The 22487-nt window shown below is 44.8% G+C and overlaps 1 protein-coding gene across 1 annotated transcript; it reads left to right on the plus strand.

Annotated features, from left to right (window-relative positions):
• The first annotated feature begins 524 nt into the window (after positions 1-524).
• Positions 525-3026, plus strand: LOC127339876 (uncharacterized). The gene is made up of 6 exons (XM_071827470.1): positions 525-799; positions 1052-1645; positions 2043-2142; positions 2223-2282; positions 2396-2488; positions 2592-3026. The coding sequence occupies exons 1-6, from the start codon at positions 525-527 to the stop codon at positions 2808-2810; spliced, it is 1341 nt and encodes a 446-aa protein (XP_071683571.1). The 3' UTR covers positions 2811-3026.
• The last annotated feature ends 19461 nt before the right edge of the window (positions 3027-22487 follow it).

Consider the following 22487-nt stretch of genomic DNA (forward strand, 5'->3'; position numbering starts at 1 on the left):
AATTTATACCAATGCGCCGCTTTACCAGACAGCGATAAAGAGAATAGTTTCTTCCTCACTTCATCCATAGCAATACCTGCACACTTGAATAAACCGCATAATTCATGTAAGAACAATAAATGGTCTCCAGGGTGGACAGTTCCATCCCCTTCATAGCGGTTATCCATAACACGTTCAATAATTTTCATAGGTATTTTAGAGAGTGGATTTAGTAACCGCGTGTATACGTGAGCACGCATCAGCCATCGTTGGATTGCCTTTAAGATTCCGCCATCCCACTTTCTGAACTAACGGCAACATACGGTGTTATCTTTTTTTTGTTATCTGTTGTTCTTGACCCGATGCGCTCTTTCTCCTTCCTCTCTCTTAGTACTTCCTCCTCCCCTACCTCGGGTCTCCCTCCTCCCCTACCTCGCGCTCGAGCTCGCAGACGGTGGGCTGGTGAGGGAGATGGGATTGTGGAGGCTGGGGCGGCGGGCTAGCGGGGGAGCTCCGCTCCGATTCGTTTGATTGAGATGTGCAGGATGGACCATCGAGCACGACATGGTTGTTCGATTGGAGAGCAGCGATGGGGGAATCCGCGACCGTCGTCGTCAATTAGAGGGCAGTGGCAGCAGGCCTCCACCGTCAAGCGCGGCAGGCTCGATTCCGCTCCTGGGAGGTTCGATTGGAGAGCAGCTTCACGAGAGGAATCCCGTTCCAGCGCGGCCGTTGTGCAGGCGCGTGAGGTCGGGCGGGCGACGGGGCTCGCTCCACAGACGGTTCCCGAGTTGATTCTCTCCGGCCCGAGCCGCGAGAGGTCCAACGATTCAGGCCGCGAACTCCTGTTTTTTGGTTCCTGCAATTGAGCTGCTGTTTGGGATGGATGAGGAAATCTCGGAGACGTCCCCAAAATGCAGGTGCGGCGGAAGGCGGTCGACGGGTCGAGGACGGACGGGCCGACGACGATGCGCGGTGGTGGAGGGGGCGTACGGCCATGCCATGGATGAGGACGATTGACAACCGCGTCCGCACGCGTACGCCCTCCTCCAATCCTCCTCTACCTAGTCAGTACTACCTCCCACTGCATTCTCCGAACCACCTTCAAAATCCCCACTCTGAATTTAATCCATGGCGCGCTGTACCAGGACGCGGCAAGCAATACCAAGCCCAGCAGAGGCGACAAGGTCCACCCCTGCGCCACCGCCCCTCCCCACTCCGCCGCCCCACCACTGCACCGTCAGCTCTCGTCCAAACCCCTCGGCGGCGGCGCGGACCCGAGCCGCCTGTCGGAGGACATCGTGTGCTGCATGCGGAACATCTTCATCTCGCTCTCGGACTCCCGCAGGGAGGCCTCCAGGTCCAGGACGAACACCAACCCCTCCTCCCTCGAGAGCCAGCGGTCCGTCCCGTCGCCCAGCGGGATCTCCGCCTTCTGGTCCCTGGCCGAGCCCTCCGCCATCTCCTCCTGGGTGCAGAGCCCCCAGGTGGACCTCAACCAGAACAACAGCCTGCTGGCCTCCGAGACCGTGTTCGATCCGTACAAGGCCAGGGAGAAGCTCAGCTGGGCGGATATGGGGACCTACGGCGCCGCCTCTGAGGTCTCCTGGATGTCCGCCGGGAAGAAGCAGCTTGACTATGCTGCAGAGTCGCTAAGGAAGTTCAGGTATGGTGTCCACCAATTTTTGTTATTTTCATCAGAGTATAAGACAACAATCCACTTTGTTTAGCCCGATGAGTTACATTTTGAACTGCAACTTTGAATACCGTAGAACCTGGCAAGATTCCTTAGCATTCATGTTGTATTGATTTGAAATTCACTAGAAAGTACTGATGGATGCTACTGATTAACAAATTTTGTTATTGTCAAAGTCTACTGACTGCTACTTAGTGACCAGTGTTCAAAACAAAACAATAATTCAATCTATCTAGCCAAGGAATAGATTTCTCTAATTGCAAGTTTGAATACCATAAAACATGGACAGCGTTCTTAGCTCTTATGATGCTTTGGTCTTGATTGAGGATTCACTACAAAGTACTGACGGATACTTGTTGGACTGCAGGTTGCTAATTGAGCAGCTGGCAGAAGTGAACCCTGTTCATCTCAATGACGATGCGAGATTGGCGTTTTGGATCAACTTGTACAACGCATTGTTGATGCATGTACGGTGATCTGACAAACTCGCTTCAGTGTAGCATCTCATGCTGAAAATTACTGATGATGATTTGCCCTTTCTGTACAGGCTTATCTTGCTTACGGTGTTCCACGAAGTGATATGAAACTATTCTCACTAATGCAAAAGGTTTTTCCAAGAACTTAATTATTGTCTATTAAACCAGGCACTAGTCTAGCTAATTTCCATGTACTCATAATTTGTGATGCTTCATGTCTAACATTGTTGCAATAATTCTCTAGGCTGCGTATACGATTGGAGGGAATTCATTCAGTGCAGCATTCATCGAATATGTTATTATGAAGATGAAACCACCGAACCACAGGCCACAGATGGTATGCTAACTTCTTCGGTGCATCTTGCTAAGAAATCTGTTTGGTTGATTACCCTTTGTTCATGAACGCAAAGTGTGATAGTTTCTTCTGTGTTTTGTTCAAGGCTCTGCTGCTCGCCCTTCAGAAGATAAAGGCACCCGAGGAGCACAAAAAGTTCTGCATTTCGGCACCTGAACCACTTCTGACGTTTGCTCTGAGCTGTGGAATGTATTCATCTCCTCTCCCGCTGCTACGAGCCAGCGACCTCCTCTCCCGCTGTTGCGAGCCGGTGGCAGGCTCTTCCCCAGATCATTTTCCAGCAGCGATGCTATTTCCATGGTGATGCGTGGTGAAGAGTACTAGTACTCTGTACTTGTTGAGAGGATAAAGACACAGAGGGGATAGATGCAATGAGCAGGGATCCACGTTTTCTAATCACAACGCCCACCGCTCGGGGCCACACGCGCACATGCGCCTCACAGCTGAACTAACGACGTTAGACACGTGGCAGTCAATCAGCGCGTGCTCACGTATACACCCGGTCACCAGGCTTCATCCGGGTATTTTATATGGTATTACTTCCTCACCTGGCGCTTCATCCACTACCGTTGCAGTAGTAGTAGATTTCCCAAATAGAAATTGAAGAGAAGATCTCTCCATAATGACTTATAGCAGCAGGCAGAAATAAAATCAGCACAACAGTAAAGGTTTTCCTTACCAATTCCACTTACCAATAGCGCTTCACTCCCCGGCAACGGCGCCAGAAAATAGTCTTGATGACCCACAAGTATAGGGGGTGTATCGTAGTATCTTCGATAAGTAAGAATGTCGATCCCAACGAGGAGCAGAAGGTGTTGATAAGCAGTTTCGATGAAGGATTCACTGTAAATGCTCACAGACAAGTATTCAGGGGGGTTTGATGTAACAGTTGAATAAAGTACGAGTATGTAAAGTGCGAGAGTAACAATTGCAGCGAGTGGCCCAATCCTTTTTAGCACAAAGGACAAGCCGGTTTGTTTACTTATAATGACCAAACGTTCTCGAGGACACACGGGATTTTAGTCTAGTGCTTTCGCTACATACGGCTAAATAATCTTCATTGTTGTGATAAGTGTTGTGTGGGTGAACCTATGCTAATGTACCGCCCTTCCTAGGACTAATACATACTTGTGATTATACCCCTTGCAAGCATCCGCAACTACAAGAAAGTAATTAAGAAATAAATCTAACCACAGCCTTAAACTCTGAGATCCTGCGATCCCTCCTGCATCGATATACCAACGGGGGTTTAGGTTTCTGTCACTCCGGCAACCCCGCAATTGGCAAACGAATACAAGATGCATTCCCCTAGGCCCATAAATGGTGAAGTGTCATGTAGTCGACGTTCACATGATACCACTAGAAGAATAACACCACAACTTAAATATCACACCATTGAATATTACTCATCCATAGTTCACTACTAACATTTAGACTTCACCCCATGTCCTCAAGAACTAAACGAACTACTCACGAGACATCATACGGAACATGATCAGAGGTGATATGATGATGAATAACAATCTGAACATAAACTTGGTTCAATGGTTTCACTCAATAGCATCAACAACAAGTAGAAATCGATATCGGGAGAGTTTCCCCTATCAAACAATCAAGATCAAACCCAAATTGCTATGGCGGTGACGGTGTCCAGCGGTGATGACGGCGGTGATGATGGTGGAGATGATGATGATGGTGATGGCGATGATGTCCAGCGCGATGACGGTGACGATGGCGTCGATTTCCCCCTCCCGGAGGGAATTTCCCCGGCGGATTCCTGCCCGCCGGAGAGCTCTTTTCTCTCTGGTGTTCTCCGCCCCGCAGAGGCGGCTGTAACTCTTCGCGAGGTACCCTCTGTGGCTTAGGTCTTCGGGACGAAGGGTTTGGCGAAGAAAAGGAGGCGAAAGGGGTCGTGGGCCCTCCACACCACGGGCGGCGCGGCCAGGGGCCTAGGCCGCGCCGCCCTAGGGTGTGGGCCCACCCTGGCTGCTCCTGGCTCCTCCTTCTGGCTTCCTTCGTCATCTTGAAAAATAGGATTTTTGGTATAATTTCCTTCCAGAGTTGATCTTCCAAAATATTGCGTTCTGACGGTGCTTTTTCCAGCAGAATCCTGGCTCCGGTGTTCGATCCTCCAATAACGATGAAACATGCAAAATAGATGAAATAACATAAGTAATGTGTCCCAATATGAAATATATCAATGAATAACAGCAAATTATGATATAAAATAGTGATGCAAATTGGACGTATCACCCCACGCACGCCGCGCCCTGCTCGCTGCTGCCGCGCGCTGCTACATGCGCTCACACGCCCGCTCGTCGCTTGCTGCTGCTGCGCTGCTCTGCTGCGCTGCTCCTGTCCTCTCTCTCTCTCTCTTTGAATTGCTCAGATGCATTTTTCTCAGCACAAGCGGTAGTACCGCCCCAGACAGCGGTACTACCGGTTTTGTAGGATAACGTTGCATAGAAAACAAAAAAATTTCCTACCGCGAACACGCAATCCAAGCCAAGATGCAATCTAGAAGATGGTAGCAACGAGGGGGTATCGAGTCTCACCCTTGAAGAGATTCCAAAGCCTACAAGAGGAGGCTCTTGTTGCTGCGGTAGACGTTCACTTGCCGCTTGCAAAAGCGCGTAGAAGATCTTGATCACGATCGGTTCCGGCGCCACGAACGGGCAGCACCTCCGTACTCGGTCACACGTTCGGTTGTTGATGAAGACGACGTCCACCTCCCGTTCCAGCGGGCAGCGGAAGTAGTAGCTCCTCTTGAATCCGACAGCACGACGGCGTGGTGTCGGTGGCGGTGGAGAACTCCGGCGGAGCTTCGCTAAAGCTACGCGGAAGATCGGGCGGAGCGGGGGGCGGCTTGGGTTTGGGAGGGGGTGGCCGGCCACTTCAATGGGGCGGCCAGCTTGTGGTCTTGGGGTGGCCGGCCCCCTCCCTTGGCCCCTCATTATATAGGTGGAACCCCAAGTGTTGGACTCCAACTCTTCGAATAAGACCCGAAACCAAAACCTTCCATATGGAGGGGAAACCTAGCCAAGCTAGGACTCCCACTAGAGGTGGGAGTTCCACCTCCTAGATGGGGGGGTGGCCGGCCCCCTAAGGGGGAGTCCACTTGGGACTCCTCCCCCACTAGGGTTGGCCGGCCATGGAGGTGGAGTCCCATGTGGACTCCACCTTCCTTGGTGGTTTCTTCCGGACTTTTCTAGAACCTTCTAGAACCTTCCATAGAACCTTCCGCGACATTTTAATTCACATAAAATGACATCCTATATATGAATCTTATTCTCCGGACCATTCCGGAACTCCTCGTGATGTCCGGGATCTCATCCGGGACTCCGAACAAATATTCGAACTCCATTCCATATTCAAGTACTACCATTTCAACATCCAACTTTAAGTGTGTCACCCTACGGTTCGTGAACTATGCGGACATGGTTGAGTACTCACTCCGACCAATAACCAATAGCGGGATCTGGAGATCCATAATGGCTCCCACATATTCAACGATGACTTTAGTGATTGAATGAACCATACACATATAATACCAATTCCCTTTGTCACGCGATATTTTACTTGTCCGAGGTTTGATCTTCGGTATCACTCTATACCTTGTTCAACCTCGTCTCCTGACAAGTACTCTTTACTCGTACTGTGGTATGTGGTCTCTTATGAACTCATTCATATGCTTGCAAGACATTAGACGACATTCCACCGAGAGGGCCCAAAGTATATCTATCCGTCATCGGGATGGACAAATCCCACTGTTGATCCATATGCCTCAACTCATACTTTCCGGATACTTAATCCCACCTTTATAGCCACCCATTTACGCAGTGGTGTTTGGTGTAATCAAAGACCTTTCCGGTATAAGTGATTTACATGATTTCATGGTCATAAGGACTAGGTAACTATGTATCGAAAGCTTATAGCAAATAACTTAATGACGAGATCTTATGCTACGCTTAATTGGGTGTGTCCATTACATCATTCATATAATGATATAACCTTGTTATTAATAACATCCAATGTTCATGATTATGAAACTAATCATCCATTAATCAACAAGCTAGTTTAAGAGGCATACTAGGGACTTCTTGTTGTCTACATATCACACATGTACTAATGTTTCGGTTAATACAATTATAGCATGATATATAAACATTTATCATAAACATAAAGATATAAATAATAACCACTTTATTATTGCCTCTAGGGCATATCTCCTTCAGTCTCCCACTTGCACTGGAGTCAATAATCTAGATTACATTGTAATAGACCTAACACCCATGGCATTCTGGTGTTGGTCATGCTTTTCCCTAGGGAGAGCTTTAGTCAACGGATCTGCTACATTCAGATCAGTGTGTACTTTGCAAATCTTTACTTCTCCATCTTCGATGTATTCGTGAATCGAGTGGTAACGCAGCTTGATATGCTTCAGCCTCTTGTGTGACCTTGGCTCTTGTGCATTGGCGATGGCACCCATGTTATCACAGTAAATGATTAATGGGTCCAATGCACTAGGAACCACACCGAGCTCTACAATGAACCTCTTCATCCATACCGCTTCTGATGAAGCCTCTGAAGCCGCTATGTACTCTGATTCTGTTGAAGACTTCGCCACCGTGCACTACTTCGAGCTTGCCCACCTTGCTGCAGCACCATTCAATATAAACACGTACCTGCATTGTGACTTAGAGTCATCAGGATCAGTGTTCCAACTTGCATCGGTGTAACCATTTACAACGAGCTCTTGGTCACCTCCATAACAAAGAAACATATCCTTAGTTCTTTTCAAGTACTTCAGGATATTCTTGACCGCTGTCCAGTGTTCCATTCCTGGATCACTTTGATATCTGCTAGTCAAACTAACAGCATGTGCTATATCCGGTCTAGTACATAGCATGGCATACATGATAGATCCTACTGCCGAGGCATAGGGGATTTTACTCATCCTTTCTCTTTCTTCTGCCGTAGCCGGTCCTTGAGTCTTACTCAAGACTTTGCCTGGTAACATAGGTAAGAACCCTTTCTTACTTTCGTCCATTCTAAACTTCTTTAGAATCTTGTCCAGATATGTACTCTGTGATAGCCCTATTAGGCGTCTTGATCTATCTCTATAAATCTTGATGCCTAATATATATGATGCTTCACCAAGGTCTTTCATTGAAAAACTATTATTCAAATAACCTTTAACACTGCTTAATAGTTCTATATCATTTCCGATCAATAATATGTCATCTACATATAATATCAGGAATGCTACAGAGCTCCCACTCACTTTCTTGTAAATACATGCCTCTCCATGACACTATATAAACCCGAAGTCTTTGATCACCTTATCAAAGCGTCGGTTCCAACTTCTTGATGCTTGCTTCAGTCCATAGATTGAACGCTGAAGTTTGCATACTTTGTCAGCATTTTTAGGATCGACAAAACCTTTGGGTTGTACCATATACAACTCTTCCTCAATGTCTCCATTAAGGAATGCCGTTTTGACATCCATCTGCCAAATCTCATAATCGAAAAATGCAGCTATTGCTAACAAAATCCTTACAGATTTTAGCTTCGCTACAGGTGAGAAAGTCTCATCGTAGTCAACTCCTTGAATTTGTCGGAAACCCTTTGCGACAAGTCGAGCTTTATAGACCGTAATATTACCATCAGCATCTGTTTTTCTCTTGAAGATCCATTTATTCTCGACAGCCTTTCGGCTATCAGGTAAGTCTACCAAAGTCCATACTTTGTTATCATACATGGATCCCATTTCGGATTTCATGGCTTCTTGCCATTTGTTGGAATCTGGGCTCATTATTGCTTCTTCATACGTCGCAGGGTCCTCATCATTGTTATCCACAATCATGACATTTAGACAAGGATCATACCAATCAGGAGTGGTACGTTCCCTTGTCGATCTGCGAGGTTCAGTAGTTTCCTCGTTCGAAGTTTCATGATCATTATCATTAGCTTCCTCTGTTGCCGGTGTAGGCGATGCGGTACAACTTCCGATGCTGCGCTACTCGATCAACGAGTATAGATTCATCAATCTCATCGAGTTCTACTTTTCTTCCAGTCACTTCTTTAGTGAGAAATTCTTTCTCAAGAAAGGTTCCGTTCTTAGCAACAAAGATTTTGCCTTCGGATTTGTGATAGAAAGTATACCCTATAGTTTCCTTAGGGTATCCTATGAAGACGCATTTCTCCGCTTTGGGTTCTAGCTTGTCCGGTTGTAACTTCTTTACATAGGCTTCGCAACCCCAAACTTTCAGGAACGACAGCTTAGGTTTCTTATTAAACCATAATTCATACGGTGTCATTTCTACGGATTTTGATGGTGCTCTATTTAAAGTGAATGCGGCTGTCTCTAATGCATAACTCCAAAATAATAACGGCAAATCAGTAAGAGACATCATAGAACGAACCATATCTAAGAGAGTTCGATTACGACGTTCGGACACACCGTTACGTTGTGGTGTTCCCGGCGGTGTCAATTGTGAAAGTATTCCGCATTTCTTTAAATGCATGCCAAACTCATAACTCAGATATTCACCTCCACGATCAGATCGTAGAAATTTGATCTTCTTGTTACGTTGATTTTCTACTTCACTTTTGGAATTCCTTAAACTTCTCGAAAGTTTCGGATTTATGTTTCATGAAATAGATATACCCATATCTACTCAGATCATCTGTGAAGGTTAGAACATAACGATAACCACCGCGCGATGCTACGCTCATTGGTCCACATACATCGGTATGTATGATTTCCAATAAGTCAGTAGCTCGCTCCATCATACTAGAAAATGGAGTCTTTGTCATTTTTCCCATTAGACATGCTTCGCATCTATCAAGTGACTCAAAGTCAAGTGATTCAAGTAATCCATCAGTATGGAGTTTCTTCATGCGTTTCACTCCAATATGACCAAGACGACAGTGCCACATATAAGTAGAATTATCATTCAATTTAATTCGCTTAGCATCAATGTTATGTATATGCGTATCACTACTATCGAGATCTAACAGAAATAAGCCATTCTTTTGTGGTGCTCGACCATAAAAGATATTATTCATAAAAATAGAACAACCATTATTCTCAGACTTGAATGAATAACCGTCTTGCATTAAACAAGATCCAGATATAATGTTCATGCTCAACGCGGGTACAAAATAACAATTATTTAGGCTTAAAACTAATCCCGAAGGTAGATGTAGAGGAAGTGTGCCGACAGCGATCACATCGACTTTGGATCCATTTCCAACGCGCATCGTCACTTCATCTTTCAGTAGTCTTCGTTTATTCTTTAGTTCTGTTTCGAGTTCTGAGATATGAGCAACCGAACCGGTATCAAATACCAGTGTACTAGAACGAGAACCAGTGAGATAAATATCTATAACATGTATATCAGATATACCTTCTTTCTTCTTCTTGACAAGGCCGCTCTTCAGATCAGCCGAGATACTTGGAGCAATTACGCTTCCAGTGTCCCTTCTCCTTGCGAATAGCACTCAGGCATCGGGCTTAGGGCCGTTCTTAGGTTTCATAGGAGGCGTGGCAGCTTTCTTGCCACCCTTCTTGAATTTTCCCTTAGACTTGCCCTGTTTCTTGAAACTGGTGGTCTTGTTGACCATCAACACTTGGTGCTCTTTCTTGATCTCAATCTCAGCAGCTTTTAGCATGCCAAAGAGTTCAGGTAACTCCTTGTTCATGTTATGCATATTGTAGTTCATCACAAAGTTCTTGTAACTTGGTGGCGGTGATTGAAGGACACGATTAATCCCGATCTGTTAGGAATCACTATTCCCAAGTCATGAGTTTCTTCGCATGCCGGTCATGGCGAGCATGTGCTCACTAACGGAGCTGCCTTCTTCCATCATGCGGTGAAGAATTGTTTCGATGCTTCATAGCATTCCACGGCTGCATGAGTCTCAAAAATAGCTTTCAGCTCTTTCATCAACTCATGAGGATCGTCTTTGCGCAAAACGTTTTTGAAGATCGGATTCAGACTGCACGGGATGGCACACCGAACTTGAGAGTACCGAATTTTCCGAGTCTCGTAAACAGCTTTTACTTCATCGGTTTCAGTTTCTGCGGGAGGGTCATCTAGCGGTGCATCAAGCACATATTGCAGATTTCCGCCGAGAGGAAAATCCTCACATGACGGAACGATCGGTGAAGTTGCTACCGTTGCTCTTAAGTTTCTCTTTCTCTAGGAACTGATTAAAATTGATTGGGGACGCCATCTCTACAACATATATTTGCAAAAGTTTAGACTAAGTTTATGACAAATTGAGTTCAAATTTTAATTCAACATAATTAAAAATCTAGGTGAACTCCCACTCAAAACAATATCCCTCGCATTGTCTTAGTGATCACACGAACCAAATCCACCGCACCTATGTCCGATCATCACGAGACAAGGTGTGATTTCAATGGCGAACACTCAAAGTGTTCATCATATCAACCATATGATTCATGCTCTACCTTTCGGTATCACGTGTTCCGAGACCATGTACGTACATGCTAGGCTCGTCAAGGCCACCTTAGTATCCGCATGTGCAAAGCTGTCTTGCACCCGTTGTATGCACTTGTTGATTCTATCACACCCGATCATCACGAGATGCTTCGAAACGACAAGTCTTGGCAACGGTGCTACTAAGGATGAACACTTTATTATCTTGAGATTTTAGTGAGGGATCATCTTATAATGCTACCGTCGCGATCTAAGCAAAATAAGATGCATAAAAGGATTAACATCACATGCAGTTCATATGTGATATGATATGGCCCTTTTGTCTTTGCGCCTTTGATCTTCATCTCCAAAGCACGGACATGATCTCCATCATCTTCGGGCATGATCTCCATCATCGTCGGCGTAGCGTCAAGGTCAATGGCGCCGTCTTCATGATTGTCCTCCATGTAGCAACTATTACAACTACTTTGAAATACTACTCAACATGAAATTTAAAGACAACCATAAGGCTCCTGCCGGTTGCCACAATACAATAATGATCATCTCATACATATTCATCATCACATTATGGCCATATCACATCACCAAACCCTGCAAAAACAAGTTAGACGTCTCTAATTTGGTTTGCATGTTTTACGTGGTTTAGGGTTTTCGAGAGAGATCTAATCTACCTACGAACATGAACCACAACGTTGATACTAATGTTTTCAATAGAAGAGTAAATTGAATCTTCGCTATAGTAGGAGAGACAGACACCCGCAAAGCCTCTTATGCAATACAAGTTGCATGTCGAACGAGGAACAAGTCTCATGAACGCGGTCATGTAAAGTTAGTCCGAGCCGCTTCATCCCACTATGCCACAAAGATGCAAAGTACTCAAACTAAAGATAACAAGAGCATCAACGCCCACAAAACCATTGTGTTCTACTCGTGCAACCATCTATGCATAGACACGGTTCTGATACCACTGTAGGATAACGTTGCATAGAAAACAAAAAATTACCTACCGCGAACACGCAATCCAAGCCAAGATGCAATCTAGAAGACGGTAGCAACGAGGGGGTATCGAGTCTCACCCTTGAAGAGATTCCAAAGCCTACAAGAGGAGGCTCTTGTTGCTGCGGTAGACGTTCACTTGCCGCTTGCAAAAGTGCGTAGAAGATCTTGATCACGATCGGTTCCGGCGCCACGAACGGGCAGCACCTCCGTACTCGGTCACACGTTCGGTTGTTGATGAAGACGACGTCCACCTCCCGTTCCAGCGGGCAGCGGAAGTAGTAGCTCCTCTTGAATCCGACAGCACGACGGCGTGGTGTCGGTGGCGGTGGAGAACTCCGGCGGAGCTTCGCTAAAGCTACGCGGAAGATATGGAGGAGAGGGGGGCGGCTAGGGTTTGGGAGGGGGTGGCCGGCCACTTCAATGGGGCGGCCAGCTTGTGGTCTTGGGGTGGCCGGCCCCCTCCCTTGGCCCCTCATTATATAGGTGGAACCCCAAGTGTTGGACTCCAACTCTTCGAATAAGACCCGAAACCAAAACCTTCCATATGGAGGGGAAACCTAGCCAAGCTAGGACTCCCACTAGAGGTGGGAGTTCCACCTCCTATATGGGGGGGTGGCCGGCCCCCTAAGGGGGAGTCCACTTGGGACTCCTCCCCCACTAGGGTTGGCCGGCCATGGAGGTGGAGTCCCATGTGGACTCCACCTTCCTTGGTGGTTTCTTCCGGACTTTTCTAGAACCTTCTAGAACCTTCCATAGAACCTTCCGCGACATTTTAATTCACATAAAATGAAATCCTATATATGAATCTTATTCTCCGGACCATTCCGGAACTCCTCGTGATGTCCGGGATCTCATCCGGGACTCCGAACAAATATTCGAACTCCATTCCATATTCAAGTACTACCATTTCAACATCCAACTTTAAGTGTGTCACCCTACGGTTCGTGAACTATGCGGACATGGTTGAGTACTCACTCCGACCAATAACCAATAGCGGGATCTGGAGATCCATAATGGCTCCCACATATTCAACGATGACTTTAGTGATCGAATGAACCATACACATATAATACCAATTCCCTTTGTCACGCGATATTTTACTTGTCCGAGGTTTGATCTTCGGTATCACTCTATACCTTGTTCAACCTCGTCTCCTGACAAGTACTCTTTACTCGTACTGTGGTATGTGGTCTCTTATGAACTCATTCATATGCTTGCAAGACATTAGACGACATTCCACCGAGAGGGCCCAGAGTATATCTATCCGTCATCGGGATGGACAAATCCTTTGTTGATCCATATGCCTCAACTCATACTTTCCGGATACTTAATCCCACCTTTATAGCCACCCATTTACGCAGTGGTGTTTGGTGTAATCAAAGTACCTTTCCGGTATAAGTGATTTACATGATCTCATGGTCATAAGGACTAGGTAACTATGTATCGAAAGCTTATAGCAAATAACTTAATGACGAGATCTTATGCTACGCTTAATTGGGTGTGTCCATTACATCATTCATATAATGATATAACCTTGTTATTAATAACATCCAATGTTCATGATTATGAAACTAATCATCCATTAATCAACAAGCTAGTTTAAGAGGCATACTAGGGACTTCTTGTTGTCTACATATCACACATGTACTAATGTTTCGGTTAATACAATTATAGCATGATATATAAACATTTATCATAAACATAAAGATATAAATAATAACCACTTTATTATTGCCTCTAGGGCATATCTCCTTCAGGTTTTGGCCCGATCCAGATCTATTTTCTGCGCAGATCGCGTGCGAGCGGTAGTACCGCTCCGACAAGCGGTAGTACCGCTTTGGGCGCGGATCTGACCGTTTTTCCAGCCCAACAGCTATATTTCTGGGTCCCCTATATATATCTCTCTTCCACCTCCAACCCAACCAACCCTGCACCTCCACTCTCTCTCCTCCATTGTTGACCTTGGGTTCTTTCTTCCTCCTCTTGATCCCCCCACTATTTGTTGCATATTTTTGGGGGAAAGGAGAGAGGAGATCTAGATCTAGAGCTTCACCAATTGAATCCTCCTCTAAGTGAGAGGATCTTGCTAGATCTAGATCTTGGAGTTTCTTGGTGTTTCTCCTCACTTTGTTCTTCCTCCCTTATTCCCCCAATTGCTTCTTCTAGCTTTGTTGGAATTTGGGAGAGAAGAACTTGGGCATCCTAGTGGTGTTCTTGCCATTGCATTAGGTGCATGGGTTGTGCTCTCTCCGGGGTTTCGATCTCGTAGGGTGTGTGTGTTCTTCCTTAGTGGATCTTGGTGATAGGGTTCCTTTAGTGGAGCATTGGAAGAGTTCCTCTTGTGGGGCATCGGAAGGGTTCCTTTGTGGGGCATTGGACAGGTTCCTTCGTGGGGCATTTGATGGGTTCCTTGGTGGGGCATTGGTAGCGTTCCTTTGGTGGAGCATTGGAAGGGTTCCTTTAGTGGAGCATTGGATGAGTTCCTATAGTGGGACATTGGAGATGTGCAGCTATGGAAGCTAGCTTGGTGATGTACTAGCTCCATAGGGTGTTGGGAGCATCCTTGTGTGTGTGGAGCTCGCCCCAACCTTGTGAAGCAATCACCGCCTCGACCGTTGCCTTAGTGGAAGAGGGAGAGCACCTCCGTGGAGCTCTCTCGAGGAAGAAGGTGAGGCCTTCCTTCGTGGTGTGGCCGCCTAGTCTCTTGTGCGAGACTAGCACCTCCTCAACGCAGACGTACTTTCTTTAGTGGAAGGAACTGCGGGAAACAAACCTCGACTCGCCTCCGCGTCCTCCGGTTATCTCGCACCTTACTCTTACTATCTTGTTGATTCCTTTACTTGTTGCACATGTCCTAGTATCATTGTAGGAACATCACCTTTGCCAAAGCTATCACATTTACCTTCCGTTGCGCTAAAATTGGAAAAGGCTAAAACTTGCCACACCGCCTATTCACCCCCCCCTTCTAGGCGACGTCCTCGAACATTCAATAATCAACAGCAACAAGTATATGAGTGTTACCTTCTGAAGAAGGGAAAGGTCCCATAAAGTCAAATCCCCAACAATCAAATGGTTCAATAACAAGAGTATAATTCATAGGCATTTCATTGCGTCTGGATATATTACCAACCCTTTGACATTCATCACAAGATAAAATAAACCTTCTTGCATCTTTGAAGAGAGTTGGCCAATAAAAACCTGATTGCAGAACCTTTTGCGCGGTTCTATCTCCGGCGTGATGTCCTCCATAAGCACTACCATGACACTTACTCAATATCTCTTGTTGTTCATATTCGGGAACACATCTTCGCATAATACCATCCACTCCTTCTTTATATAAGTGCGGGTCATCCCAAAAATAATGCCTCAAGTCATAAAAGAATTTCCTCCTTTGCTGAGCTGAAAATGTTGGAGGCAAGTACTTTGAAACAATAAAGTTAGCATAATCAGCATACCAAGGACTATCTCGCGAGCTCACCTTTATTACAGCCAATTGTTCATTTGGAAAACTATCATTAACAGGAACAGGATCATAAGCAATATTTTCCAATCTAGACAAATTATCAGCAACAGGATTATCAGCACCTTTCCTATCTATAATATGCAAATCAAATTCTTGCAACAGAAGCACTCATCTAATAAGCCTTGGCTTAGCATCTTTCTTTTGCATAAGGTATGTAATTGCAGCATGATCAGTATGGATTGTAACTTTTGAATCAACAATATAGGATCTAAACTTGTCACAAGCAAAGACTACAGCTAACAATTCTTTTTCAGTTGTAGCATAATTTCTTTGAGCAGCATCAAGATTTTTACTAGCATAATGAATAACATGCAATTTTTATCTACTCGCTGTCCAAGAACATCACCTACAGCAAAATCACTAGCATCACACATAATTTCAAAAGGTAAGTTCCAATCAGGAGGTTCAACTATAGGAGCAGTTGTTAAGGCTTTCTTTAGAGTTTCAAAAGCTTCCTTACAATCATCATCAAAAACAAAAGGTACATCTTTTTGAAGAAGATTAGTAAGAGGCTTTGAAATCTTGGAGAAATCTTTAATAAATCTCCTATAAAACCCAGCATGACCAAGAACACTACGAATACCTTTAACATCCCTGGGATAGGGCATCTTCTCAATTGCTTCAACTTTAGCTCTATCAACTTCAATACCTCTCTCGGAAATTTTATGTCCCAATACAATTCCTTCATTAACCATAAAGTGGCATTTCTCCCAATTAAGAACAAGGTTAGTTTCTTCACATCTCTGCAAAACTTTATCGAGGTTTCGCAAGCAATTATCAAAGGAATTCCCATAGACAGAAAAATCATCCATGAATACCTCTACAATATTCTCGCAAAAGCCATGAAAAATAGCAGACGTGCATCTTTGAAAAGTAGCAGGAGCATTACATAAACCAAAAGGCATACGTCTATAAGCATAAGTTCCATAGGGACAAGTGAAAGTGGTTTTCTCTTGATCTTTAGTTTTAACAGCATTTTGTGAAAACCCAGAATAACCATCAAGAAAGCAAAAATGAGTATTCTTAGACAACCTTTCTAACATTTGATCAATAAAAGGCAAAGGGTAATGATCTTTCTTAGTAACTTTATTAACTTTTCGATAATCAATGCACATTCTATACCCTACAACTACTCTTTGAGGGATGAGCTCATCATTATCATTAGGTACAACATTCATTCCTCATTTCTTAGGAACACAATGCACATGACTAACCCATCTACTATCAGCAATAGGATATATAATACCAGCTTCAAGAAGTTTTAATACCTCATTTCTTACCACATCCTTCATCTTAGGAATTAGACGACGCTGATGTTCAACAACAGGCTTTGCATCATCTTCCATATTAATGGAATGTTGGCAAATAGAGGGAGAAATCCCCTTCAAGTCATCAAGAGTGTAGCCAATAGCTCCTCGGTGTTTCTTCAATATTTCCAATAACCTTTCTTCCTCAAACTCTGAAAGCTTAGAACTAATAATAACAGGATATATTTTCTTATCATCAATATGAGCATATTTAAGCTTATCAGGCAATGGTTTTAAATCAAAAACAGGATCTTCCTTTGGTGGTGGTGTTGTACCTAGATCTTCAACCGGCAAATCATGTTTAAGAATAGGTTGACGAAGGAAAATTTCATCAAGCTCATTTCTTTCTTCCCTAAAGACTTCACTCTCACTATCCTCCAAATGTTGCTGCAAAGGATTACTAGGAGCAAGAGCAATAGACGCACACTGTTCAACTCTAAAATCATTATTAGGCAAATCAGCTTTATAAGGAGTTTTGGCAAATTTGGAGAAATTAAATTCATAAGATTCACCAGCGAATTTAGTCACAATTTTCTCTTTCTTGCAATCTATAACAGCTCCACAAGTATTTAGAAAAGGTCTACCAAAAATGATAGGACAAGACTTACTAGCAGCAGAACCAAGTAGCAAAAAGTCAGCAGGATATTTAATCTTACCACATAGAACTTCCACATCTCGAACAATACAATTGGAGAGATAGTTTCTTTATTAGCTAGCCGAATAACCACATCAATATCTTCAAGTTCACACGAACCAATTTCATGCATGATCTCGGTGTAAAGCTCATAAGGAATAGCACTAATACTTGCACCAATATCGCATAAACCATAATAACAATGATCACCAATTCTAACAGAGAGCATAGGAACACTAGTTTTCCTAGACTTATTAGGATGCGAAACAATATTAGAAGCATCTTCACAGAAAATATTATGACTATCTTCCACATTTTCAGTCACAAGATCTTTAACTATTGCAATAGCAGGTTCAACCTTTATTTGCTCTTCAGGTTCTATAGGTTTCTTTGCACTTTTATTAACCGCACTATTTATAACAGAATACTCCTTCATTTTAGCAGGGAAAGGAGTTTTTTCAATATAAGCTTCAGGAAGGATATGATCAACAGTTTCAATTACAACACATTTATTTATAGATGAATCAATTTTATCTTTATACGGTTCATGATACTTATCAAAATTCTTCCTAGGCAATTCAAAATGAGAGGCAAAAGCTTTATAAAGATTTGCAACGACTTGAGAATCAAGACCATAAGTAGCACTCATATTACGAAATTTATCAGTATCCATAAAAACTTCAATGCATTTATAATCATAATTTATACCTGACTCTCTATCTTTGTCGTTCTCCCATCCTTCAGTATTCTCCTGAATCCGATCAAGAAGGTCCCTTTTAAACTCTTCTTTGTTGCGTGTAAATGATCCAGAACAAGAAGTATCCAGCAAGGTCTTATCTTGAAAAGAAAGTCTTGCATAGAAATTATCAATGATAATATTACCAGGAAGCTCATGAATGGGGCATTTGAGCATTAAAGACTTCAATCTCCCCCACGCTTGGGCAATACTCTCTCCATCATGAGGCCAGAAATTATATATGCGGTTCCGGTCTTTGTGAATTTCACTTGGAGGATAGAATTTAGAATAAAATAGAGGCACAATATCATTCCAATCAAGAGAATCCCCATTCTTCAGTAATTTATACCAATGCGCCGCTTTACCAGACAGCGATATAGAGAATAGTTTCTTCCTAACTTCATCCATAGCAATACCTGCACACTGGAATAAACCGCATAATTCATGTAAGAACAGTAAATGATCTCCAGGATGGACAGTTCCATCCCCTTCATAGCGGTTATCCACAACACGTTCAATAATTTTCATAGGTATTTTGTATGGAACCTCTTTCTCACCTGGCGCCTCATCCACTACCTTTGCAGTAGTAGTAGATTTTCCAAATAAAAATTCAAGAGAAGATCTCTCCATAATGAATTATAGCAGCAGGCAGAAATAAAATCAGCACGAACAGTAAAAGTTTCCCTTACCAATTCCACTTACCAATAGCGCTTCACTCCCCGGCAACGGCACCAGAAAATAGTCTTGATGACCCACAAGTATAGGGGGTGTATCGTAGTATTTTCGATAAATAAGAGTGTCGAACCCAACGAGGAGCAGAAGGTGTTGACAAGCAGTTTCGATGAAGGATTCACTGTAAATGCTCACAGACAAGTATTCAGGGGGTTTTGATATAGCAGATGAATAAAGTACGAGTAAGTAAAATGCGAGAGAAATAATTGCAGCGAGTGGCCCAATCCTTTTTAGCACAAAGGACAAGCCGGTTTGTTTACTTATAATGACCAAACGTTCTTGAGGACACACGGGAATTTAGTCTAGTGCTTTCGCTTCATATAGCTGATTAATCTTCATTGTTTTGATAAGTGTTGTGTGGGTGAACCTATGCTAATGCACCGCCCTTCCTAGGACTAATACATACTTGTGATTATACCACTTGCAAGCATCCGCAACTACAAGAAAGTAATTAAGATAAATCTAACCACAGCCTTAAACTCTGAGATCCTGCTATCCCTCCTGCATCGATATACCAACGGGGGTTCAGGTTTTTGTCACTCCGGCAGCCCCGCAATTGGCAAACGAGTACAAGATGTATTCCCCTAGGCCCATAAAGGTGAAGTATCATGTAGTCGACGTTCACATGACACCACTAGAAGAATAACACCACAACTTAAATATCAAACCATTGAATATTACCCAACATAATTCACTACTAACATTTAGACTTCACCCATGTCCTCAAGAACTAAACGAACTACTCACGAGACATCATATGGAACATGATCAGAGGTGATATGATGATGAATGACAATCTGAACATAAACCTTGGTTCAATCGTTTCACTCAATAGCATCAATAACAAGTAGAAATCAATACCGGGAGAGTTTCCCCTATCAAACAATCAAGATTCGACCCTAATTGTTACAGCGGTGACGAGGTGCAGCGGTGGAGATGGCGGTGATGATGATGGAGATGATGGTGATGATGATCCCAATGATGTCCAGCTCGATGACGATGATGATGATGATGATGATGGCGTCGATTTCCCCCTCCGGGAGGGAATTTCCCCGGCAGATTTCAGCCTGCCGGAGATCTCTTTTCTCTCTGGTGTTTTCCGCCCCGCAGAGGCGGCTGTGACTCTTCGCGACTATCCCTTGGAGCTTAGGTTTTCAGGACGAAGAAGTACGCGAAGGAGAGGCGGTCAGAGGGGGATGTGGGCCCCCTCCCCACAAGGCGGCGCGACCAGGCCTGGGCCCGTGCCGGCCTATGGGGGGGCATGGCGGCCCTCCTCGGCTCCTCCTTTTGGCTATCTCCGTCTTCTGGAAAAATAAGATTTTCCGTGTAATTTCCGTCAATTGTTGATCTTCCAAAATATTGCATTCTGACGGTGCTTTTTCCAGCAGAATCCTGACTCCGGTGCGCGATTCTCCAACAATCATGAAACATGCAAAATAGATGAAATAACATAAGTATCACCTCTAAATATGAAATATATCAACGAATAAGAGTAAATTATGATATAAAATAGTGATGCAAAATGGATGTATCACCGCTCGAGAAGATCTACGAGTAAGAGAAAAGAGCAAAAGAAAAGGAAAGATAAATACTCTACCGGCCCAGAAGCAATGCAACGAAGGAGGAAGAAGTAGCTGAGTCTGTGAGGCTAACCTGGGGCGGCGGCGAACGGTGGAGACGACGGCCGCCGGAGTAGGATGAGCTTGCGGGCAACGGTGAAGAATAGAGAAGAGGAGGAGAGTGTCATGGCGGCGCTCGGTGCAGGAAAGGCGGAGGAGCGCGGTGAATCCCTGTGGAGCAGAGCCCTGTGGAGCTTCTTCGCAAGTTCGTCGGAGAATAGAACTTCGGCGGCGAACGGCGACGGAAGGAGCGCAAGGGGCAAAGGCTCAGAGCGCGTGAGAAGTGGTGAATGCGAGGAAGAAGAGAAGGAGGAACCGCTTCGCCCTTAAATAGGGAGAGGAGTTCGTGGGCCAGAAACCGCTGGGCCACGGCGGTTCACTTCGTGGGCCGCCACGTGGCGCGATGATACACGCGAAGAAAACAGAAAGCCACAGGGAGACCACACGGATCTGGAACGGCGGCGAGGATCCGGTGTGGCGCCATAAATGCTAGCGCAGAAGTCGAAGGGAAGTGACCCCTGACACTGCTGCGCCAGAAACAGTGCGCATGTCACTGACAGGCACTGTGCCCAAGAAATTCTCGACTTCGTCGAGGAGAGATTTAATGACAAAGATACCCGAGAAAATCGATATGATGAGATAAGTTCGGCAGAGACGCCGGAAAATTTAAACTGGTTGCCGGAAGGTTTAAACCGGTATGTTGATGATGGGAAACTGGCATGGTCCGTCGGATAGGATCCGCCGGACTATACCAGCTTCAGGGACTAATGTTGGGGTGATGACCCCCGGTATGCCAAAGGCATGCCAAACCGGATGGTTTGAGCCATCGAGATACCGGTTTGAAGGTTGTTCCGGACTAAGCACTTAAGCGTGAGACCAAGTAAATCTATACCGGTATCCCAAAAGGGGTATACCGGAATAGGAAAAAAAGGTACCGGATTACCGGTACAGGCTACACTGTAGCACATCGGCAAGACTGGCCAAAGATGCTCTCAAGAGCTAGAGGACAAAGATGAGCGAAGCACTTCAGGTTTAATCGAAGCCCTGGGGCCAAAGCAGATAATGACGTAAAAGGTACCGGAGGATGTCATCGTTCCTGATTAAAGGTCTACCGGTGTCATCCGGGCCAAAGTGGCTTTGTAAAGTAGTTTGTCTAGTCAAAGATGCCATTAGGGTTTCCTAGGGTTTCTTCCCCTGTAAGCCACCCTCTCCCCTATATAAGGAGAGGGAGCACACCCTTGCGCAGGATAGACCCAGTTTGCAGAGGAGAAGTTAGAAGTAGAGAGAAAGACCTTGTACCGTACATCTTCAACCTCTGGCCAAGGCCAAGTTCATCAATAAAGATACCGGAATCCATCCGAAGTTCATCCCATCCTTACCAAAACCCTCCCCCGAATCCTCTAGCGCACATTCGGCCCCAACATAAGCCATCCCATGGCATCTGTCTGTTCACCACGACGACAATGTAGATGGCAGTCGTGGCCTCCTTCTCTAGTTGTTTCTTCTCGCCCTGCTTGGCCGTGGCGTTTTGAGAGGTGGCCAGCATATTCTCCAACCTCTCGCTCAAGGCAAGGGTTGAATCTTTGCGGGCAAGATCGATCTTGGTGGATTTTTAGCCCCTAGGACGAGATGGAAGCGCATTCTGGCCAGGGGCATTGTCTTCGCCATCGATAGTACCGTATCTGTGCCATTCTTGAGGGCTTCCTTGTAGTCCTTGTAGCATATCTTCCACTTGGGAGCTTGCTTCAACCTATTCCAATAATGGACCATGTGGAAGCCCTTGCTCCATTTTGCCTTGAAATACTCCAGGCCCACGGCACCTGCAAATGAAAATTGTTAGGATTTAACATGGTATGTACATAGATGGGATGGTGATGCCCGTCCCCTTACCATTGCAGTAACGCACGTGCCGCTCTTCGGGTGAGTAAGGACATGGTCGATCACAGCGTAGAACTTGTAT

This window comes from Lolium perenne, chromosome 3 (genome assembly GCF_019359855.2).
Source record: "Lolium perenne isolate Kyuss_39 chromosome 3, Kyuss_2.0, whole genome shotgun sequence".
Classification (NCBI taxonomy): Eukaryota; Viridiplantae; Streptophyta; class Magnoliopsida; order Poales; family Poaceae; genus Lolium; species Lolium perenne.

What these genes read in the sequence shown, in the direction of transcription:
- LOC127339876 (XM_071827470.1), top strand. Translation starts at nt 525, where the DNA reads ATGGACCATCGAGCACGACATGGTTGTTCGATTGGAGAGCAGCGATGG. An exon ending in GAGTCGCTAAGGAAGTTCAG is followed by an intron (nt 1,646 to 2,042) that starts GTATGGTGTCCA and finishes GTTGGACTGCAG; the next exon opens with GTTGCTAATTGAGCAGCTGG. An exon ending in ACAACGCATTGTTGATGCAT is followed by an intron (nt 2,143 to 2,222) that starts GTACGGTGATCT and finishes CTTTCTGTACAG; the next exon opens with GCTTATCTTGCTTACGGTGT.